General features: G+C 43.5%; 1 protein-coding gene across 1 annotated transcript; it reads left to right on the forward strand.

Annotated features, from left to right (window-relative positions):
• The first annotated feature begins 2,870 nt into the window (after positions 1–2,870).
• On the forward strand, positions 2,871–13,309 carry SDE2 (SDE2 telomere maintenance homolog). Its single transcript, XM_032184592.1, has 7 exons — positions 2,871–3,012; positions 3,197–3,314; positions 5,357–5,468; positions 6,055–6,224; positions 6,948–7,059; positions 7,690–8,089; positions 11,080–13,309. The coding sequence occupies exons 1-7, from the start codon at positions 2,902–2,904 to the stop codon at positions 11,299–11,301; spliced, it is 1,245 nt and encodes a 414-aa protein (XP_032040483.1). The 5' UTR covers positions 2,871–2,901; the 3' UTR covers positions 11,302–13,309.
• Positions 13,310–18,927: the final 5,618 nt, after the last annotated feature.

Raw genomic sequence — 18,927 nt, forward strand, 5'->3', positions numbered from 1 at the left:
CGTGAGGTGACAATGTATGACCTATAAAGGGCCTGATTTATTTTATGACTCCACTGTTGTCAGCATTCAAGTTCACAGGTGCATTACTGCTACTGCATGCATCTGCAGGCCAAATTCAGCCAACACTTACCAGGGCCAGGAAGTCAGCAGCACAGACCTGAGGGTAGAACAAAATATTCAGAAAAGACACGTAAGAAGTGGACTGTGAATTACACTGATTCAGCACTTCTACTGGACAGTCCTGCGGACCAACTCTTTCCTGGATATCTCTGCCTATTCTTTGGCCTGTACTGGCAAGCTCCACACCCTCAGTGCCAATAGCCGGAGTTTCAGAGGAGGAAATGAATCATGCCCTTGGAATGCAAACTGAAAGCCTGCAGATCTAAGAAAATAGTTACTCATCTGTGTATACATATACATGCATAACTCGTGTATTGCCAATTACATTTCAATCTGATACATGAATAATAAAAAAAAATAAAATCCAGCAGAATTCAATATTAGATGCATTCCAGAGATACAGCACGTGGTTATAAATGAAACAAACAGCACCATGTGACTTAAAATACAGCGTGGGCCGAACTGGGGCCTGATCCAGCACAAAATCACCACAGCTTTTCCTGGCTACAGGGACATCAGATTGCATGGTCGCACCGCGACCACACGACACGCAGTTCAGAAATACCAACCTGCTCTTGGGAGCGAGATAGCAAAGGGGTGTCTGGACTGGGTCAAAATGCTTTGTGAAAACGAATACAGTGTAAGCAGGAGCCGGCCAGGTTTGATTTATTAATTTGCCAAGGTGATCCCATGGGGAGATCCCCTTAATTGATTATGCATTTGTTGACGTGAAGTCCGCGCTTGCGGGTCATGCCACCTCTGTTTGCCACACACCCTCGGGGCCGCCTGGCAGCACAGCCCCATCTCCACACAGCCCAGCCGAGCAGCACGGCACTCCCACAGGCGAGAGCAGCCCAGAAGCACGGACCAGCCCCGTCCTTTTAAAGCACGGCCGCCTTGAGACCTTCAATTCGCCCCAGGCCCTGACATGGCCGCCTATCTGCCTTCCTAACGGCCTGCAGGGCGGCCGGGGAGCCCCTGGGCCCATAGCTGAGGCAGGCAGATAAACCTCCGCCCGGCGCCAGATAAGCCGCCGGCCCCGGCACCCGTCCAGCCTCCTCTGCAGGCGGCCCCGGGGAGCCAGGACGAGCCTCCCCCGGCAGGAAGGCGGCTGAGGCGGCAGGTGTGCCCGGCTGATCCGCCACGCTCGCTGCCGGCAGCATGGAGCAACCGCACCAAGCTCAGATCGCACCGACTCTGCCCATCTTCCACCCTTTGGGTGTAGGGATGCACTGCTGCATCCCGCAGTGATCATAATTCCACCGATATGTGAAGCTAAGAGGCCGTTTCTTGCCTTGGAAATACCGTATCAGCCATCCGTTGGCTGCAGGCCAGATTTGTGTGGCTGTATCTGCACAAAAAGCCCCGGCTCTCGGTGACTGACACTGTCGTAGCAGTCATAGAGGGGCAGGAGGCTGCCGAGCCTGACCGTGTTTCTGCCAGTGTTTGCGAGAGTCCTTACAAGATGCAGGCAGCAGCAGCCTACCTTTACACATCCTGTCCCCAGATGGCTATATTGAAGACATTGAAAGCATTTCGAAGCCACTGAAGAATGCAATACTTGCACTGCTTGGATCTCCATCGTGCCATTGTACACATCTCCTTCTGCAGAGATAGAGCTGTACACCTTCTGCTAACCACTCTTCGAACCCCCTGCTTACGGGTAGCTACTGTCCGTCACAAAGAGCTCAACTTTCATCCTGATTTAAAAGCATTTTATGTAACTATGCTACTGAATCAGCCCCAGGTTCCAGAGTTTGAGGCCTCTTCCCTAACTGTACACTAAAATGCATGTAGGAGTGAGCAGGACAAATAAATCCATTGCCCTGCACCTCCTTACCTGCAATTTGTACCACCTTTGATTGGACACACAACAGCTGCACGTTTCTTGTACTCACCACACTGTCAGTATTTTGCCACGCTTCTCATGCTGCTGCCACCACTACCAAAGCGGCAGATCAGACAAGCGTGTTTAGAGAAAGTGTGTATTTTGCCTGCTATTATGTTCTCACAGAGGCGCTGCGACACGCTTTAAAGAGCCTTTATAACCTCGTAGGCTGCACTTATCAATCTGAATCAGAAAGGTACAATTATCTAGTGTAGAAAAGGGGCGGAAACGGCTTTTAAGATTGCTTGTGCCATGCACACTGGCAGACAGGGCATTTTGTCTATGCAGCACTCCAGATGAACCATTCTCGGAGCCATTTCCTAAAGCAGAATATCAGGACACTGCTTGTGAGCTTCTATTCCCTCCCAGGCAAGGTCCTCACATTTCAGTGTTTTCATGGTAAATGCAGACTCCCCTAGACCGACCACTATGAGCCAGTGGTAAAAACACCTAAATGCTCAGAATGACCTTACACAGATAAAAATGATAAATTGGGTCCCTGAACGGACTGAAACGTCAGTTTCACCCCTGAAGGTTAACATACAACACACGCAGGTAACCTTTGGGGAGGTTTGCACCGATAGCAGCTGAAAAAAAAAAAAAAAAAATGGAAGCCCAGCAACTAGGAAACCCCCTAAAGTAATAAATAAATAAATAAATAAATAGCTAATAGTCACTAGCAGCACAGCTAAACCACCCAAAGACAGGGCAGAGACCCTACGTGCATCATCCCCAATATCCCCATCCCACCCTCCCCGTATCGCCCCGCAACAGCCCTGCCCCCCCCCCCCCCCCCCCCTTTCCCGCCCTACGTCACCCAACCGCGCGCCCGTGACGCCAGCGCGGCGCGGGGCGGGGCGGCCGTTGGCGGCCGTTGGCGGCGCGGGGCTAAGATGGCGCTGGCGCTGCTGAGGGAGCCGCTGGGCTCCCGGGCGCGGCCGCTGCCGCTGCCCCCCGGCGGCGGCTCCGTGCGCGGCCTCCTGAGGGACTGCGCCCGGCGGCTGGTGAGCGGCGGGCAGCGGGCACGGGCAGGGGCAGCGCCCGGGGCCGGGTTGCGGGCTCCGTGCCGTAACCGGGGAGGTCCCTTCCAACCCCTCTGATTCCTCCTTAACGGCTTACTTCGTCAGGTTGTTTCGTTTTTTCAACCCATCGTGTGACAAAATTGTGCTTGTTTGTTTGTTTTTTTAGTGTATTCCCGAAGAAAGTTTGTACGTGAAGTGCAATGGGCGGCTGGCGGATGACGACGACGAACTGCAAAATGGCATGGTGTATAGTCTGGAAACGAGGCTTTGTGGGGGAAAAGGAGGTTTGTGCCTCGCCGTTTCCTTACTAATTCACGTCTGAGCTTTAAATTTTATTTATTTGTTTATCTATTTCATATCTTAAGCGATACTGGTATCAGAAGTTGTAATCTGGTAGCAGATATCTCGTAATGCAGATGATTGTGGGCTGTCCACAAAGTAAAGCCAAAGCTGAGAGTTTACTTCAGGTTGGCTATTAGGAACAACTTCTTTACTGAAAGGGTTGTGAGGCATTGGGATGGGCTGCCCAGAGAAGTGGCTGAGTCACCATCCATGGAGGTCTTTAAAAGCCATTTAGATGTAGAGCTGAGTGATGTGGTTTAGTGGAGGACTTGTTAGTGTTAGGTCATAGGTTGGACTCGGTGATCTTGGAGGTCTCTTCCAACCTAGATGGTTCAGTGGTTCTGTGACAGCCGTTGTTGGCACTGCTCTGTTTTGCATCCCTAGTTAGCGTAGCTCTACTAGCAGAAATCTGTAAGGTGCCTCTGAGTGAATTCAAGATCAAAATTGTATTTAAAAGGCTTCTTAGGCTCCTAAATTTCACTTGCTGTCACTTATGACAAGTATTCCAGCTACAAATAGTCTGTGGCTTGAATATGTTATATAACTTAATTGATTTTGTCTTTTCTTATTTGAAAAAATAAAGCCAAGGTCTTAGTACCCTGAGAACTAAAGATTTCGGCCTAAAACAGGCTGCTTGTATTGTTAAAATATTTTAATGTTGTTGTAGATGATGTGTTAATCACAGAAAACCGTGCAGCCACTGACAATGTGGGCATTCTCTAAAATCTAACATAAAGGATGAAACAAGTTTAGCGGAGTATATTTGTGTATAAATGAAGTCCATATACGTTTGCTTTTTGAATCCAGTTCTTGAAGTTTTCTGGCCGTTGAGCTAAAATGCTGAATAATGGTGCAGCCTTGCATCAGACTGCATCTCAGCTTGCTTTGCCTTCTTCATAGTTTTAGAAAGAACTGAAAAGAAATATTTCTGCTTTAGCTTATGAGCTATCATGTTGGTTGGTTAAGTGTCCTAAAAGTATTGCATGTTTTATAAGCTGCTTGTTGTATAGCAGCCATCTTCCTCACCTATTGTCTGTCAGTTTCAGTTATCCTGGGATGCCCCAGGATGCACATGCTGTGATTCACTCTGTGTACTGATGTGCTGTTGGAGTTGCTTAAAAATTTCTCTTTGACAATTTTGTCTGCTTTGATTTGACTTTGTAACATAAAAGACTGATTAAAAATAGGCATACAGGCACAGTTCAGAAATATCAAGACTTATTGTATGATCCCAAAGAATTACAGATCATGCTTATCCTCTTATAAGAAGACTGAGCGCTCTATTACCAGGTCTAATTCAGCACTTGCGATCTTAATGAATTCATTGCTGTTGATTTTTGGGAGCATGTCTGGCTAGGTGTAACAACTAGGTTCTTACTATTCAGAATGTGAAATTCAATAGCGTGTTCAATGAGCTACATAAATTCTCATCGCCAATGGCAGTAATGGGTTTTATTAGCTGAATACAGTACTTCTTCTGCCTCATGATCCAGTAGACTATCTGGATGGGTTGGTATTTGCAACACTTCTTAAAGGTACTTTGAGGGCACTGATGGTACAGATGTGTTTGGCTTTTAATTGAAAAACTGTGCTTGGTACTTTCAAGTTGCTTAAAGGACTTTATTAATCCACATTGTCTCTTCGAGGCTGTTAAGTGTCTTTCTCAAATTTGAGACAACATAAGATGGGACTTGGTAAGAAAAGTTAGCCGTAGCTGAGGAGCATACAGAAATCTATTTTGGGGGGCTGTCCAGCATAACATTGTCATCATAATCATCTTGATGAAGTGGGTATGGCTAACTCCTAAAGTGTCACTTGGTGACATTTCTAATGTGTTGTAATTTTCAACTTACCCCATGTTTCAGTAGCATTGAGGGAAGAAGTGTTGAACTCACTATATTTCCATAGTTAATTCTTTTGTTTTGCATTAACTCATCTCCATTTGTTTCTGTTTATCTAATTCTTGATTACTTGTTTTCCTCAGGGTTTGGATCTATGCTGCGAGCACTTGGTGCACAGATCGAAAAGACAACAAATAGAGAGGCTTGCCGAGATCTCAGTGGAAGGAGACTTCGAGATGTCAATCATGAAAAAGCGTGAGGCATTTTATTAGAAGCTAGCATTATAAAATAAAGTGACTGCGTAACTCACTATTAACAAAAGAGGTCATATGACAGGCTGTTATAGCAATGAATTTTTATTTTGAATACTAAAAGGACTGAAAGTGAAACTATAAGCACAGGTAGACTGGAATCGCAGAATGGTTGAGGTTAGAAGGGACCTCTGGAGGTAAACTGGTTCTCTCCCCCTGCTCAAGCAGGGGCACCTAGAGCAGGAGGTCAACAGCATTCTTTTGGTATTAATGTATTATTGAAAAATAGAGGTGATTGTACCCTGACCTTCTTCTGAGAGAAGACTGATATACATGTCTTAGATTTCTAATCTGAAAGTCTCACAGTTCTGTCTGAGGCTTCAAGGCCATGATACTGGGGAAAGTTGACCTTCACGCTGTTTCTGGCTTCTAGAATAAAGTTTATTCTCGTTGTTTTAGCAGACTTCCTGTATATTCAGTAATTTGCATGAATCTTTTTGTTTTTCAGCATTTGGTAATTGCAAAGTAACAAACAAATATTACATTAAATGTTGGAAATGCTCTCATTTTCATGGCTCTGTAATCTGCAGGATGGCAGAATGGGTGAAGCAGCAAGCAGAACGGGAAGCAGAAAAAGAGCAAAGGCGCTTGGAAAGGCTGCAGCGGAAACTTGCAGAGCCAAAGCACTACTTTACAAATCCGGACTACCAGCAGCAGTGTCATGAAATGGCTGAGCGGCTAGAAGATTCAGTCCTTAAAGGTATTGCAGTTTAGCTTTACTTTGTCTCCTCAGAAAATAAAGCAAATTGAAAGCCCCTATGACCGCAGCCCAGCATGAAAATTAAAGAAATTAAAAAAAATGCTGACAGTAAGTCTTTCAGTTGAATTACATTTTAAAATCCAGTAAAATGTGTTGAATTATTTTTTCCTCTTCGGCTACTGCTTTTCTTAAATTGCATTGAGCAGCGTAACACAGATTCTAGCGATACTTTATCTTACTGTGCTACAGTGTCATCTCACAGTAATATCAAAGTTCTGTGAAGGTAGTGTTGGTATTTCATCAGTAAGAATTACGTAATCATTTTCAGTAAAATGACAATACTTGATCAGGTCTTATGTGAAAACTAGAAATGGAATACAGCTACAAAATAGCTTGTTTCATTTACTGTTCTCTGTAGTTATTTTATTTATCCACTGGTTGTTCCCTTGCTGGCAGCTTGATAGTGAAACTTGAGGCTGAATGGGATGTAGAAACTAAGAGTTCACATCAGGAATCCAATTTTAAGATTAACTCTGTCTTAGTAAAGAAGAAGAAGAAATCTTTTGTCGCTGCTGAGTTTGAAGCTTTGAATTTCCATAAATGTGCACTGACAGTGATTATTTCCAGTTAGTGTTTTATACTGCATCTGAAATAAAGAGGCCTGTTTTAAATTCTATTTATGAGTTGTATATCAGTGAAGTGGACTTTGACTTCCTTTTGTAGGACTGCAGGCCACTTCTAGCAAAGTAGTGTCACCGGGAAGCAGCAGTAGTCGGAAGCGTCCAGGTGAATCTGGAAAGAATGGAACAAAATATGGAAAGAAAAAATGCTTTTTGTAAGTACTATGACTCCAAAAGACTTTGAACTTAATGAAAATTTGATAAATGTAAGCAAACATCTCATCCAGGAAGTAGACTTAAATAGCAGTTAGTAAATGTAGCTGATTAAACGTGAGAACTCTTAAGTAAATGTTGATGGTTTCATATAATTCTGTCCCAGCAGGAGCAAACTTTGCTTGCAAAAGTAGGCATCCTTTTTTTCTGCCCTGTTTAATATGGTTATGTTCTACTAACACCCATTTTCTTTTTTTTTTTTTTTTTTCCATTAACGAATTCAATTTAAAATGAACTTAAAAGAGCCAACCAAAACCAAACAAACCTCAAACCACAACAGCTGTTTTTTCCTCATGTAACATGAAAGAGAAGGCATAATGAGTCTCCAGTGGTGCTTGGAGTAGCAATAGCTAGCACACACTTTTGTATTGGGATTGCTGTTAAGACATACACCTGCTCTTGGGGGATGTCAGGTTCTGTTTGATATTAGCAGCTCTTCATCTTACTAAACTATTCTAAATACCTGCTAGAGTAGTTCAGTATATCTCTTTGAAGCAACTTTTGTAAAGAAAAAGGCTAGAATTAAGAAGGTGAAATTTAGATAAATATTTGTTATGTACTGGTTGTTGCAGGCTGGGATTGGAAGGATTGGATGATACCGACAGTTCAGATTCTGAGAATGACAGTGAAAACGATTCCCCTCATGCATCTGACGAAAGTTGTCCATCAGGCAGCGGATACAGTGAAAATGCTGGAAATTCAAGCAAGTGTTCAAACAGCCCTGTGGATCCAGCAGAACATAGCCCAGTTGCTGAGAAGGCACCGGAGCAGCCAGAAGTTAGTGGAAGAGATCTGCAAAGGGAGATGCATGAAGGTGGGCAAACCGAAATTCCGGCTGATGAAAATAGTGAAATGACAAAGCCCCAGAAGGAAGAGGCCCAGGAAAGCAATGAAGCAACCCAAGCCGTGAAAGAAGAGGTGCAAGAAAATGTTTCTTCTAAGGTGCAGGAAATGGACCAGTCTCAGAGCACAGTAAGTATGAAACAGTACAAAACATACTAGGTCTCTTTCTTCAGTTGCTTTTACTTGATCACTTTTTTTCTGTGATCCACAAAGGGAAGGGGAAAGGATCTGCATCATTTGAATTTAAGGCATTAGATATAAGTGCTCGAGTTAGAATAATTCTCCACCTAAGAAGCTAATAGAATCTTCAGGGTTTGATACAGAGCACAAAAAATCCCAAGGTTAAATAGGAAAAACTGCTTGACTGAAGATAACGTGTTTCCATACTTACGAAAAGGGAATGTGCAAGATAATGGCAACTGCAGCCAAGTAAGGCTCTTAGCCGACAGTGTCTTCACTGGTAACCATTAGCTCCACATGCAGGAAGTAGAATTGTAGTAAAGTGGCAGTCTTGAGAGATCATAAATATAGTGGGTTAAGGCAAAACTTAACAAAATTAAGATTTTTCTTAGTTTAGAGTTTCTACTAAGATGTAGTTCCCTTGGCTGTGTAGTGTTGTCTTTCCCAAGATCTGCATTTTTTTCTGTTTGTTTTTTCTTGTTCCATGTTATAAGGAATTCTGGATCCAGAGTTTGATGCAGAAGGTAGAGGAAAATAAAACCATTCTGCAGGATGAAAGACTCTTATCAATACTTCTTGAGATATTACCACTCTCCAACTTGATTAATCTTGCTTATAATGTGGTCAATTATAAACATTAAGATCAAAACTTTAAAATTAAAAGCTGTTGCATGTATATGCTCCCTAAACCAATCAGCTGATCAGTGTTTCTCAATATTTTATTTATAAAACACTTGAGCCTAGCTCACTGAGAACCCTGGTCTGCTGCAAATTTCAGTTTCCATTTGACCAGTGAAAGTCTGAAAGCAGCAGCGCCTTTTACTAGACAAGAAAGATTAATGTAGGTGACAGGCTTTGCCTGAATTTGCAGTGGATGGTGGAAGAATGGCTTTAAAATCGATCATCTTCTGTATCAGTGATAGAAGCTCTTCTATACTGTTGCTATACCATTATTCCTGCTGGCAATTTGGGTTAGTGTCAGAGCACCCTCAGCTGGATCAGGGGCAGTGCTGACCATGAGGTTCCTTCTCTGGTGATAGGCAGGAGGATGACGGGATTTTTGCAGCAGAGGCTTTGCATTGGTCTTTCAACCAGAAGAGAGTGCAGCTTGTCCCACTGAATTGATGAAAGCCCAACTAATATTTGGCAGTGAACGTTGCCAATATTTGTGCTTCATTGTCCCTTGGATAATACTCACATTTGGAGGGGGCGGGGGTGGGTGGGGTTGGAGAGGGAAATGATGTATCAAGTATTTTTTCAGGCTAGAAGAGTTGCTTGAATTTTCTGCCTTTGTTCAACTAGAGCAGAAGGCCTCCCCTTAATTCAGCCATTGCCAATGGCTGAATTCTGAAAAGTAAAGGTTTAATACAGTTAAATGGGGAAAAAAAGATCGGGACTATAATCTGATAAATCAGAACTTGATCATCTATTGTACTATTAAAGCAGGGACATTATTTTAAAATGGATGTTTACCGTTCTCCACTGTTTACCTTTTGCTTAGTATTTGTGAGGCTGCCTATTCTTAGAACAGGAAACTCCACCAGTGGCAGATTGTTATTGCAGGTGGAAATATTTTTATAACAGTCCTTGATGTTTTTTGTGTGTTTTCTTTTTTTTTTTAAGTAGGACTAGAATAATGAGGCAACCAGCCTTTTTTGTGCGCTTAGCAGGACAAAGGTTCTGGTTCTGCTGAGTTATGAACTCAACAAAAACAACTAGCACTAGTAGTCTCACTGCTGATGCTCCTTGCTCCAAAGTCCCTTTGATACCTCCAGTGTTATACTTGCCCCAAGACTAATAGCTGCTTTAAACACTGAAGGAGTTGTGGTTGATTTTCTGTTGTCCTTCTTAATGTGCTAGCAGTCAGGGAGTTAGTAAATTCCTGCTGTTGAGTTGTAATGTCCTTGTCTGCATTATTCTGTGGACAAAACCCTGGGTAACCTGCTGTTGGTAACCTTACTTTGTTGGTAATCCAGAGAATATCCTGTGAATATACCAATTTTCTTTTAAGATTAAACTTTCATAACTTTTAATGTGTCAAGATGAGCTTTTTTTATTAATCTTATTTGTACCTATTTCTTTAATTAGTGTGTAACTGCAATTAGAACAACTAGAATAATTGTTCATCCCCCTTCCTGCTACTGATAGGGGCATATCGTTGTATTCTGCGTGTCGTTAAAAAAGGGATGATAGCTTTGTTATGAGTCTGGAAGCCAAGGTTAAGCTATGGAGCTGCTAGATGAGGTGATGGGCTGTTGGTTTTAGTCTTTTTTTTTTTTTTTTTTTTTTTTTGGCAAGTACTTAACTTCCCTGGGAATAAAAACAGTGCCATCTATTTTGTCTCCTGGGGAAAAGGTTTAAGTACTGCCACTTGTATTTTTATTTTTTTTCCTTCTGCTATTGCAAGTAGAATGTGTTAATTCTAATGGAGTAATTAAAAAAATCACCTATGCTTATTTAAAATGGCTGGTGCTTCTGTTTTGGAGGCTGTGTATGTTGCAAGATTAAACTTGTCTGCAGCTTGTCTAGACATGTTAGGGTGAGCCTTTAACTAGCTGGCAGAGGCACTGCAAAGAGTACAATTGTAGCAGCACACCTGGACACTGGGTATGAAGCCCACCTGGGCATTCACCCTGCTCTTGGGTGTGTCATTTCTGTTCAGATGTGCGTGTTTTAAGGCTAAGCTGCTAGCTAGCATAAATTTGCTTGCACGTGATGCAGTAACGCTTTGCCTGGATAAAATAGATACTGCTAATAAAGAGAATATCCAGCCTAACATATATGGAAACATAGATCAGCTTCATTAAGTAAAGTAATAAAGACTTCGAGATAATCCTAATTTAAGGTCCTCTGCAAAATCAAGTATTTTGTCTATACTTGCCCCCCTCCCTCTGTCAGGAAGAAAATAATTGTGATATTGGTTGTTTTTCTCTTTGCAGGAGGTGGAACCAATAGACCTACTCGCATTCAACTCTGCTGCTGAAATGGAAGTGCTGGGTTTAGATAAACTGAAGATGCAATTGATGGCTTTAGGACTGAAATGTGGAGGCACTTTACAGGAACGAGCAGCAAGGCTTTTCTCAGTGAGAGGTCTCACTAGAGACCAGATCAATCCTTCCTTATTTGCAAAGCCACCTAAAGGGAAAAAAGCGAAAGTTTAAATTATTTTGTCTGCGTACTTGTTTTCTTTATTCTATTTCCATTCTGCATTGCCACATAGAATTCTTTGTTTTCACCAGATAGATTTCTGTTTCTATTTTTAATGAAGTTTAGTTAACACAGAGTAAGTTGCTAAACAGTGAATTAGTTTTGTGCTCGTTATAAAGGAGCGATGTAGTGTCCTTTACAAATGGTTATAACAAGTCTTAATGTAACAGAACAAAATCGCTGCAGATGGGAAGAAATAACCTGAATATTTTGAATTCGATGATTCTATGACACTGTTGTCACTTATTTTGAGAAATATCAATCCTTTTCTTAGCTTTAGTTTGAGTCTCCTTTGTTATGTATTCAAGATAGCACAGTTACAACTGTCAAGAGATAAACATCAAACTTGTTATTTAGGCTTAAAAGCTGAAGTTTCTTTATATAAAAAGAACATTTTTATATGGATGAGGTCAGTATAAATAAATACTGTTCTGTAAATTTGTGAAATGTCAGGTATCGATATGATATCGGTTACTAATTAGTGTAAGTATTTCTTTTATAAGAACTAGATAAATAAAGAAATTTACTACTTTTGTTCTTGAAAAGTCTCTGAGTGAGGAAAAAGATTTACATCCTTAAGAAATTAAAATAAATTACATTTGTTGCTTGCTGAAGATTGGTAAGATAATGAGTGATCATCTGAACCTGAATGGGAAATTTAGAACAGGCTTTAATTTTTTTTCCAATGGTAAAAGCAATGGAATAATCTCTCAAGGACTTGAATATCTGCAGTAGTGCTGATTTATCCTAGAATAGTGTCTGTAACCTTAGTGCCGGATTTACCCTGAGGTGTGAAGGACCCTTGCTGGAAGGGCAGCATATTTTCATGACTGCATGTGCAGCTGCCGCTTCCTTTGTTTCAGAGGCTTCTAAGTAGTGTTCAGTTTGGTGCCTCAGATTTTACCACTATATACTGGAGAATATTATGTTTGTGATGATTTTCTTGGAGAGACCTGAAAAAAAAATTACTTTCTTCCTTCTCTGACATCTGTCAGTCTGTCAGGTTTTTTCTTGACAAACTGTAGAGGTGAGCTCCTAAAACAGCTGTGTTCATGCAGCTGCTCCAACATGCTGGTTAATCTGACAGTTTGTATTCAGTCGCTGATGGGACCTGTTCTGTGACTTGCCAGGATTGTGAGGGGATTTGAAGTCAGAAGTAGGTCCTTGCTAGATCTGCCGGTCACTTCTGATCACCCAGTCCCCTAACATTCTTGGGCATCTGGCCAAACCACCTGAAGCTTACGAGGGAGCAGTCCTGATGCCAGCGTTCCTCCAGGTGTCGCTGAGGGTCAGGGACAGCCTGGGTGTGAGCAAGCATCCTCAACTCACCTGGCAGCCAGGTCTTCTGTTCTCCTGCATATATTCCAGTTCACAGCAGATGGTGCCGAGTCATACTGAGGAAAGGTATGGAAACTGGGAGGTGCAGGATTTATTTCTAATGCAGCAGCTGGTAGGCAAATCAAAAACACTTGTGCTTTGTTGCCTTACTTGTGAAATGGATTTGAGTCTACTCACTAGTTGGAACCATATTTGGTGCATTTAAATTCTGTAAAAGTGCTATATATTCCATACAAGTCCTTAGTGCCCTTTTGGGTCTTTCAACTGGGTATGGAATGGATAGGCAAGTATTTGCAGTCACGGTAATTACATCATCATACACGAATCCAGCCCTCATGGATCCACCTGATGGAGTGTTCTGAAAACACAAATTATGGCAAGGGGGGGCTAAACTGCTGAAGTGTGTTTAAACTGTTCTCCGTTTACCTATACGTGTGATCCAAAAGTAGTGAACTTGTCATTTTGCAGCTTATCATTAGCATCATTTGGTTTACTTGATGAGCAGTCATTTATATACAGCAAATGATATGGCAGATAAGCTCATGTTTGTGGCAATAAAGCACTTGACACATCTGGCACATTAATCTGTAAGGGAGAATTGGAAAATTACAAAAAAAAAAAAAGACATTAAGATTCTGCACATCATATCTCGTGGGGGTTATGGGACGAGGGATGGATCCTGGTTAGAAAGGTTTGGTTTACTGAGTATGTTTCATTAGGGAATGATTAGAAGATACCTAGAAGGTCACCTCAACATAGTGAAGTTTGAGCCATCAGTATGCTTAGTGCTCTTACAAAAGCACAAACATGAGGTGTGTCAGCAGTGCCTTAGCCATGTGAATGTGCTGAAGCTCCTCTGTAGTATGGCAAGGGATAGTGTGGGCCAAAATGGAATAGGCCAATTTAGTGATGTGTGTTCGTAACATCACTTGCCTAACTTACTTCCCCTTGCTGCAATTGCACTTTCGCTTCAGTTGCAGTGACTCAGCCTCTTCTAAGCCTGTCCCATGCACTATCATCCACTTGCATTTCTTGCGGTTTCCTTGTTCTAACAAATCTGTTCCCTAATGGGGTATAGAGTGCAGCACAAACCAAATTTGTGCCAGCATAACTAAAGGAGCATTCTGTAGGGTAGGACATGAACATTGGTCAGCGGAGAAAAACTGGAGTATCTTCAACCAGCAGTAGTGCCAAACACTTGTTAAATTGTCTTCAGTAGCTCTTCAGTAGCGCCAGAATTAGAAGAATTACCCTTCCTCTCTGCGTTGTTAGGATAACGGCTTATGTGTACCTTGAACCAGCTCAGTGCTTAGGCACATTTATTCTGTAATCACTTAGATCCTGCTGAGCTAAACAGGAACAAGCACTTGTTCGGGAGTATGTCTGCATACGGGGTTAGTCTTGAGCAATACTTCATCTAGAGAGTCATACAGGCACTCACTGGCAATGCTTCATTTCCATGTGACAATTGGGTATCCTTCAGAAACGAGCTGCATCACAGACAGGACTCAGATTGATTCTTCAGCAGAACAGAAACAAGTGCTTGAAGCTTTCTGAAGTATTTGGATAACAGAAGAAAGAATTCAGCAGCTACTAATTATATATAAATTAGAGCCATTCCAATGTGTAATGGGTTGTTTCATATAGTACAGAATGGCCTCAGAATAAAGGTGATCTTTTCTAGTGCAGGACCAGAGGGTAATGCAGAGCATACGGTACTCCTGCTTTTATCTTTATCTTTCCGATGAGTAATGCAGCTTGGGATTTCAAAACATGTTTCTGGTTGTAAACACATTAAGACTGTGAATGTCTGTCCAAAGAAAGGGTTTGTGCTCCTGTGCAAACACCAACAAAGTGTGTCTTGCAGAATTCTTCTGAAGTGTTTTACTTTGCTTTAAAAAAAATAAATAAAAAATCTTCTGAAAGAACTAGAGCACTGTCTTGGGTTTCTCTTGTATTTCAGAGTTACTGACTGATGATAGAGAAAATAGTGGCACAAACCTGGGGAAGAGCTTTTACTTCACTAATACAGAGCCATGTAAGGAATTAAATTCCCTGGAAGCAAATTTAAGTACATATGATGTACATAAAATAGCAAGGAACAGGGCAATTCATTAGCCATGTGAAATACACAGGTTTGATAAGAATTTGCTTCTAGCTAGCAAGTTCAGAATTAGAACATGTCTCCTTCTGTGCTGCTGTTAAGCAAGGCTTTGGTCTGCTGATCACTCAGAGCTTCAGTTCCAAAACAACTCTGGATCGTCCAGTGTTGCCAAACAGGAGTATTCATTGCTAAACCTGAGTAATGTTTTCTGCCTTTTTTTCCTGCAACATGAATGACATGCTGCTAAGTGAAAAATGGTATTTTTATCCCTCTTACCCCACAAGAAAAAGCTTTAGGGAAATTGCATATCACATAAAACCTCCTAATTTCACTTAACAATGTTTTTGATTTCCACAAATAATTTCCATCTTGGGATCTCTCAGCAGTGTAAGAAGTCCTGAAGAGCTTACATTCACAAGAGCACCGTAAGATTAGGGTTGATTATGTCTGTTTTCTAAACTGAGGTACAGAAACATAACTCAGGGAAGTTTACAAAGATGACCAACAGCAGACATCGGAGCAGCTGACTGCCTTCGGTCAAAAGGCTCTTTATTTCCTTCTGCTACAGTTTTCTGTAACACAGATGAGTTACTGAAAAGCTACTGCAGTATTTTTGACACGCACATCCCTGTGCTAGCACTGGTAGCAAGCATGCACAGAGCATGCAGTAATCTCGTTTTTCTGACCGTGACAGCTTTTACACTTGCTACTGTAGGTGGCAGTGGACTAACAGAGGAGGATGTGTCCTGTCCCAGGCAGTGCTGGTGAAACCCTCAGCCCTTTGAAAAAAAGAAGAGACCGTAAGCCCTGACTGCTTTGTGGGGGAGTACAACAGGGAGCAAGAAACCCCTCAGCTGCTTGTAACGTCTGGAAAGCAGAGCAGTGTTTATAAGGCACCAGCTGGCTTATGAAACATCTGCTGCAAGTATTCCACAACTCACTGAAAACATCACTGGATTTCTGGTGGTTATGGACTAGGCCATATGCACTGTGTGATGCTGTATTCAGCATAAGACGATTATCTGAGACCTCCCAAGGATGACAGTCACTAGCCACAGGGTGGGAAGTTGGCTGCTGCCTTAGAAACAGCAATCACAACCTGACTGTGTTACTTTTCAGCAAACAGAAAACACTTTTAAAGGGAATATGAATACCTGAACTTTCAAAAGGGCAGATTTATGATCACTGAGAGAATCAGGAGGAGGAAAAAAGCAGGCAAATAAAAATTAGGAGTACCTTTAACATGAAATTTGATGTTTGTGCTGTGGAGCACGACCATGGCTGCTGCCTGTTTCAGGGGAGAGGCCCTGGGGTGCAGACCCAGTTTGTGGCTGTGTGCAGGTCCAAGCAGCCCAGCAGAGAAGTGCTGGCGGTGGGCATGCTGTTCTCCTGCACCTGCTGCAGGAACGGACAGAGGCGTTCAGATCCTGGCTGCCCATCTTTGCACAGGAGTTAACTTCATATTAAGTTAATGCAAAAACCAGGAGATGCTGAGACTGTTGGGTGGGTCTTTAAAAATATCAAAGTTCTGAGGGATCACACAGGAGCCTGAAAACTTATCACTTCCCCTGTTTGTTTGCCTTGGGTCCCCTTTTCCCAGACTCCAGCTGTTCCCAGCCAAGCTAGAGGAGCTGCCCTGGTTATCACCTCTCTTGGGATGTGGATTGGGAATTTGACTTTCTACTTACCCCAGCAATTAGGAGGCTGCCCTGAAAGGCCAAGTGTCAGACACTCTTTGTAGGAGTTTGTGAAACGCAAAGGGAAAGAAAAAAAAAAGAGATGGAAAGGAAATGAGGTCTCACCAGAAGGGAGAAGCTGCAGCTTATCATAGATTTTAAAAGAAAATGGGAGGGCAGCCTTTGAGTGAAAATGTGGAAGGATTAGACAGGGTAATTTGACTCAGCTAGCAGTGACATTTAGTACGGCTTGAAACCTGTTATCTCTCCTAAAATGTAAGAGTAATGGAGAAAGTCCCTGCCATAGGAATATGCTACTGCCCTGCCCAAGTCTGCATCATAAGAAAAGATTTCACGAGATCGATAGGTCCTTCCCTTCCCTTCCCTTCCCTTCCCTTCCCTTCCCTTCCCTTCCCTTCCCTTCCCTTCCCTTCCCTTCCCTTCCCTTCCCTTCCCTTCCCTTCCCTTCCCTTCCCTTCCCTTCCCTTCCCTTCCCTTCCCTTCCCTTCCCTTCCCTTCCCTTCCCTTCCCTTCCCTTCCCTTCCCTTCCCTTCCCTTCCCTTCCCTTCATTTTTTCCAGCAGAGCATCGATGCTAATGAAACAAACTGTCACCATGTACATAAGGTGTTCTGTCTCCTCAGTCTGTGCTGCCGCTCAGGCAGGAGGAATAACAGGACAGCTTGACAGCCTTTGTTACAGCTTGTACAGATATAAATGCAGCAAGACAGCATGCACAAGGTACCACTGCAAACACTGCCTGCCTTGAAGGTGGCAGGCCAGGAGATAATTCCCTGTGGCACTGGTGAATGTCTGTGGAAGCCCCTGGTGGGGCAGGATTTAAACCCACAGCCTCTGTGCTGCAGAAACCTCTGGACCCTACATCCCTTCAGACCCACCTTCTAGCCTGCTGTGTTTTCCCTGCGAAGCCAGCCGGGGTTACTCAGAAGAATCACATGCTGTGTGTCTTATGATGCATCAGTACTGTGCTTGTGGTATTTGGGTGTGATGGTGGAGGTGACGGGGTTGGTGCCTCCAGCCTGCCTGGCCCCATGGCATGTGATTTCTCCCAGGCTTGGGGTGGATGCCCTGGAGGGACACCAGGGTTAATGCTTTTCCTCCTCATGCAGACACCAGTTCAAACACTGTCCTCCCCAGAAGCTGGGGGTGAGCAGATATACATGTATTGGCTGCTTTGTTCCTCACAGTTATATCTGAGCTGGCTGTGCCCTGTCCCAGCTGGGTGGGGAGGAACCAGGACTGAATGTTCACTGAGACAGACACCCTATAACCATGAGGAGAAAATGGCTGAGACCAAACTGGCTCCTCCGATCCAGATCCAAGTCACCCTTGGTGCTACGTGCCCGGTGCTGGCACTGGGGAATCCATGCTCCTGCCATTTTTACTCCCCTTAAAGCTCTTATTTGTTTGCTTTGCTTTGTTATGAGTGTTTACAGAAGTGAAAGGTGCTACCCAACCTACAGGCCGAGGGGGAGGCCTGTATGGCTGGCTGACCTCGGAGCTGGCCTCGTGCAGGGTGGCAGGGACGCCCGACACCTCGGCCTCCATGAGGGACAGCCCGATGCCGCTGCTGAGTCCTGCAGGCCCCAGTCCCCACAGAATCACAGGGTGGCTGAGGTGGGAAGCCACCCCTGGAGGCTGTGTTTTCTACCCCTCCTGCTCAATCAGGGACACCCAGAGCAGGCTGCCTAAGAACACACTTTTGAATATGAGTATCTCCAAAGAAGGAGACTCCACAAACTCCTGGGGCAAAGTTCGCCTTGTCTGCGGCCCTTGCGCTCCCTGTCCAGCCAGACAAACTCATGCAGGAGTCCTCCCACCAGCAGTGGGTTCAGCCAGCACTTTGGTTTGTTCAGCCTAGAGAAGAAGAGACAGAGGTGGCCTCATCACAACAGGGAGTGGAGAGGTAGGCACCGATCTCTTCTCTCTGGTGACCCCAGACCTGAGGGAATGGCATGGAGCTGTGTCAGTAGAGGTTCAGGCTGGATGTTAGAAGGTCCTTCACCAAGAGGGTGGTCAGGAACTAGAAGAGGCTCCCAAGGGAAGTGGTCACAGCACCAAACCCAACAGCGTTCAAGAAGAATTTGGACAACACTTTCAGACATATGGTTTAACTTTTGGGTAGACCTGTGTGGAGCCAGGAGTTGGACTCGATGATCCTTGTGAGTCCTTTCGAACTTGGGATATTCTGTGACTCTGTGTTTTATACAGTTCAAAAAAAAAATAAAAAAAAATTATGCCACATTATCACTGTTGTTCTCTGGGAGATGTGCTACTGAGGTGCCCATGAGGAAGGGCCAGGACTATTGCACTTCACCAGGGGACAGGAGAGGTGGGAGGCAGCCTATCTCATCCAGGACTGTAGTTATAGGACTATAGGCTTACCTTGCTGCCTGCCCACCCTGAGGGTGCACTGCTGTAGCTCACACAGAGAGCGTCATCG

The sequence above is a fragment of the Aythya fuligula genome, chromosome 3, assembly GCF_009819795.1.
Source record: "Aythya fuligula isolate bAytFul2 chromosome 3, bAytFul2.pri, whole genome shotgun sequence".
In the NCBI taxonomy this organism is placed as follows: Eukaryota; Metazoa; Chordata; class Aves; order Anseriformes; family Anatidae; genus Aythya; species Aythya fuligula.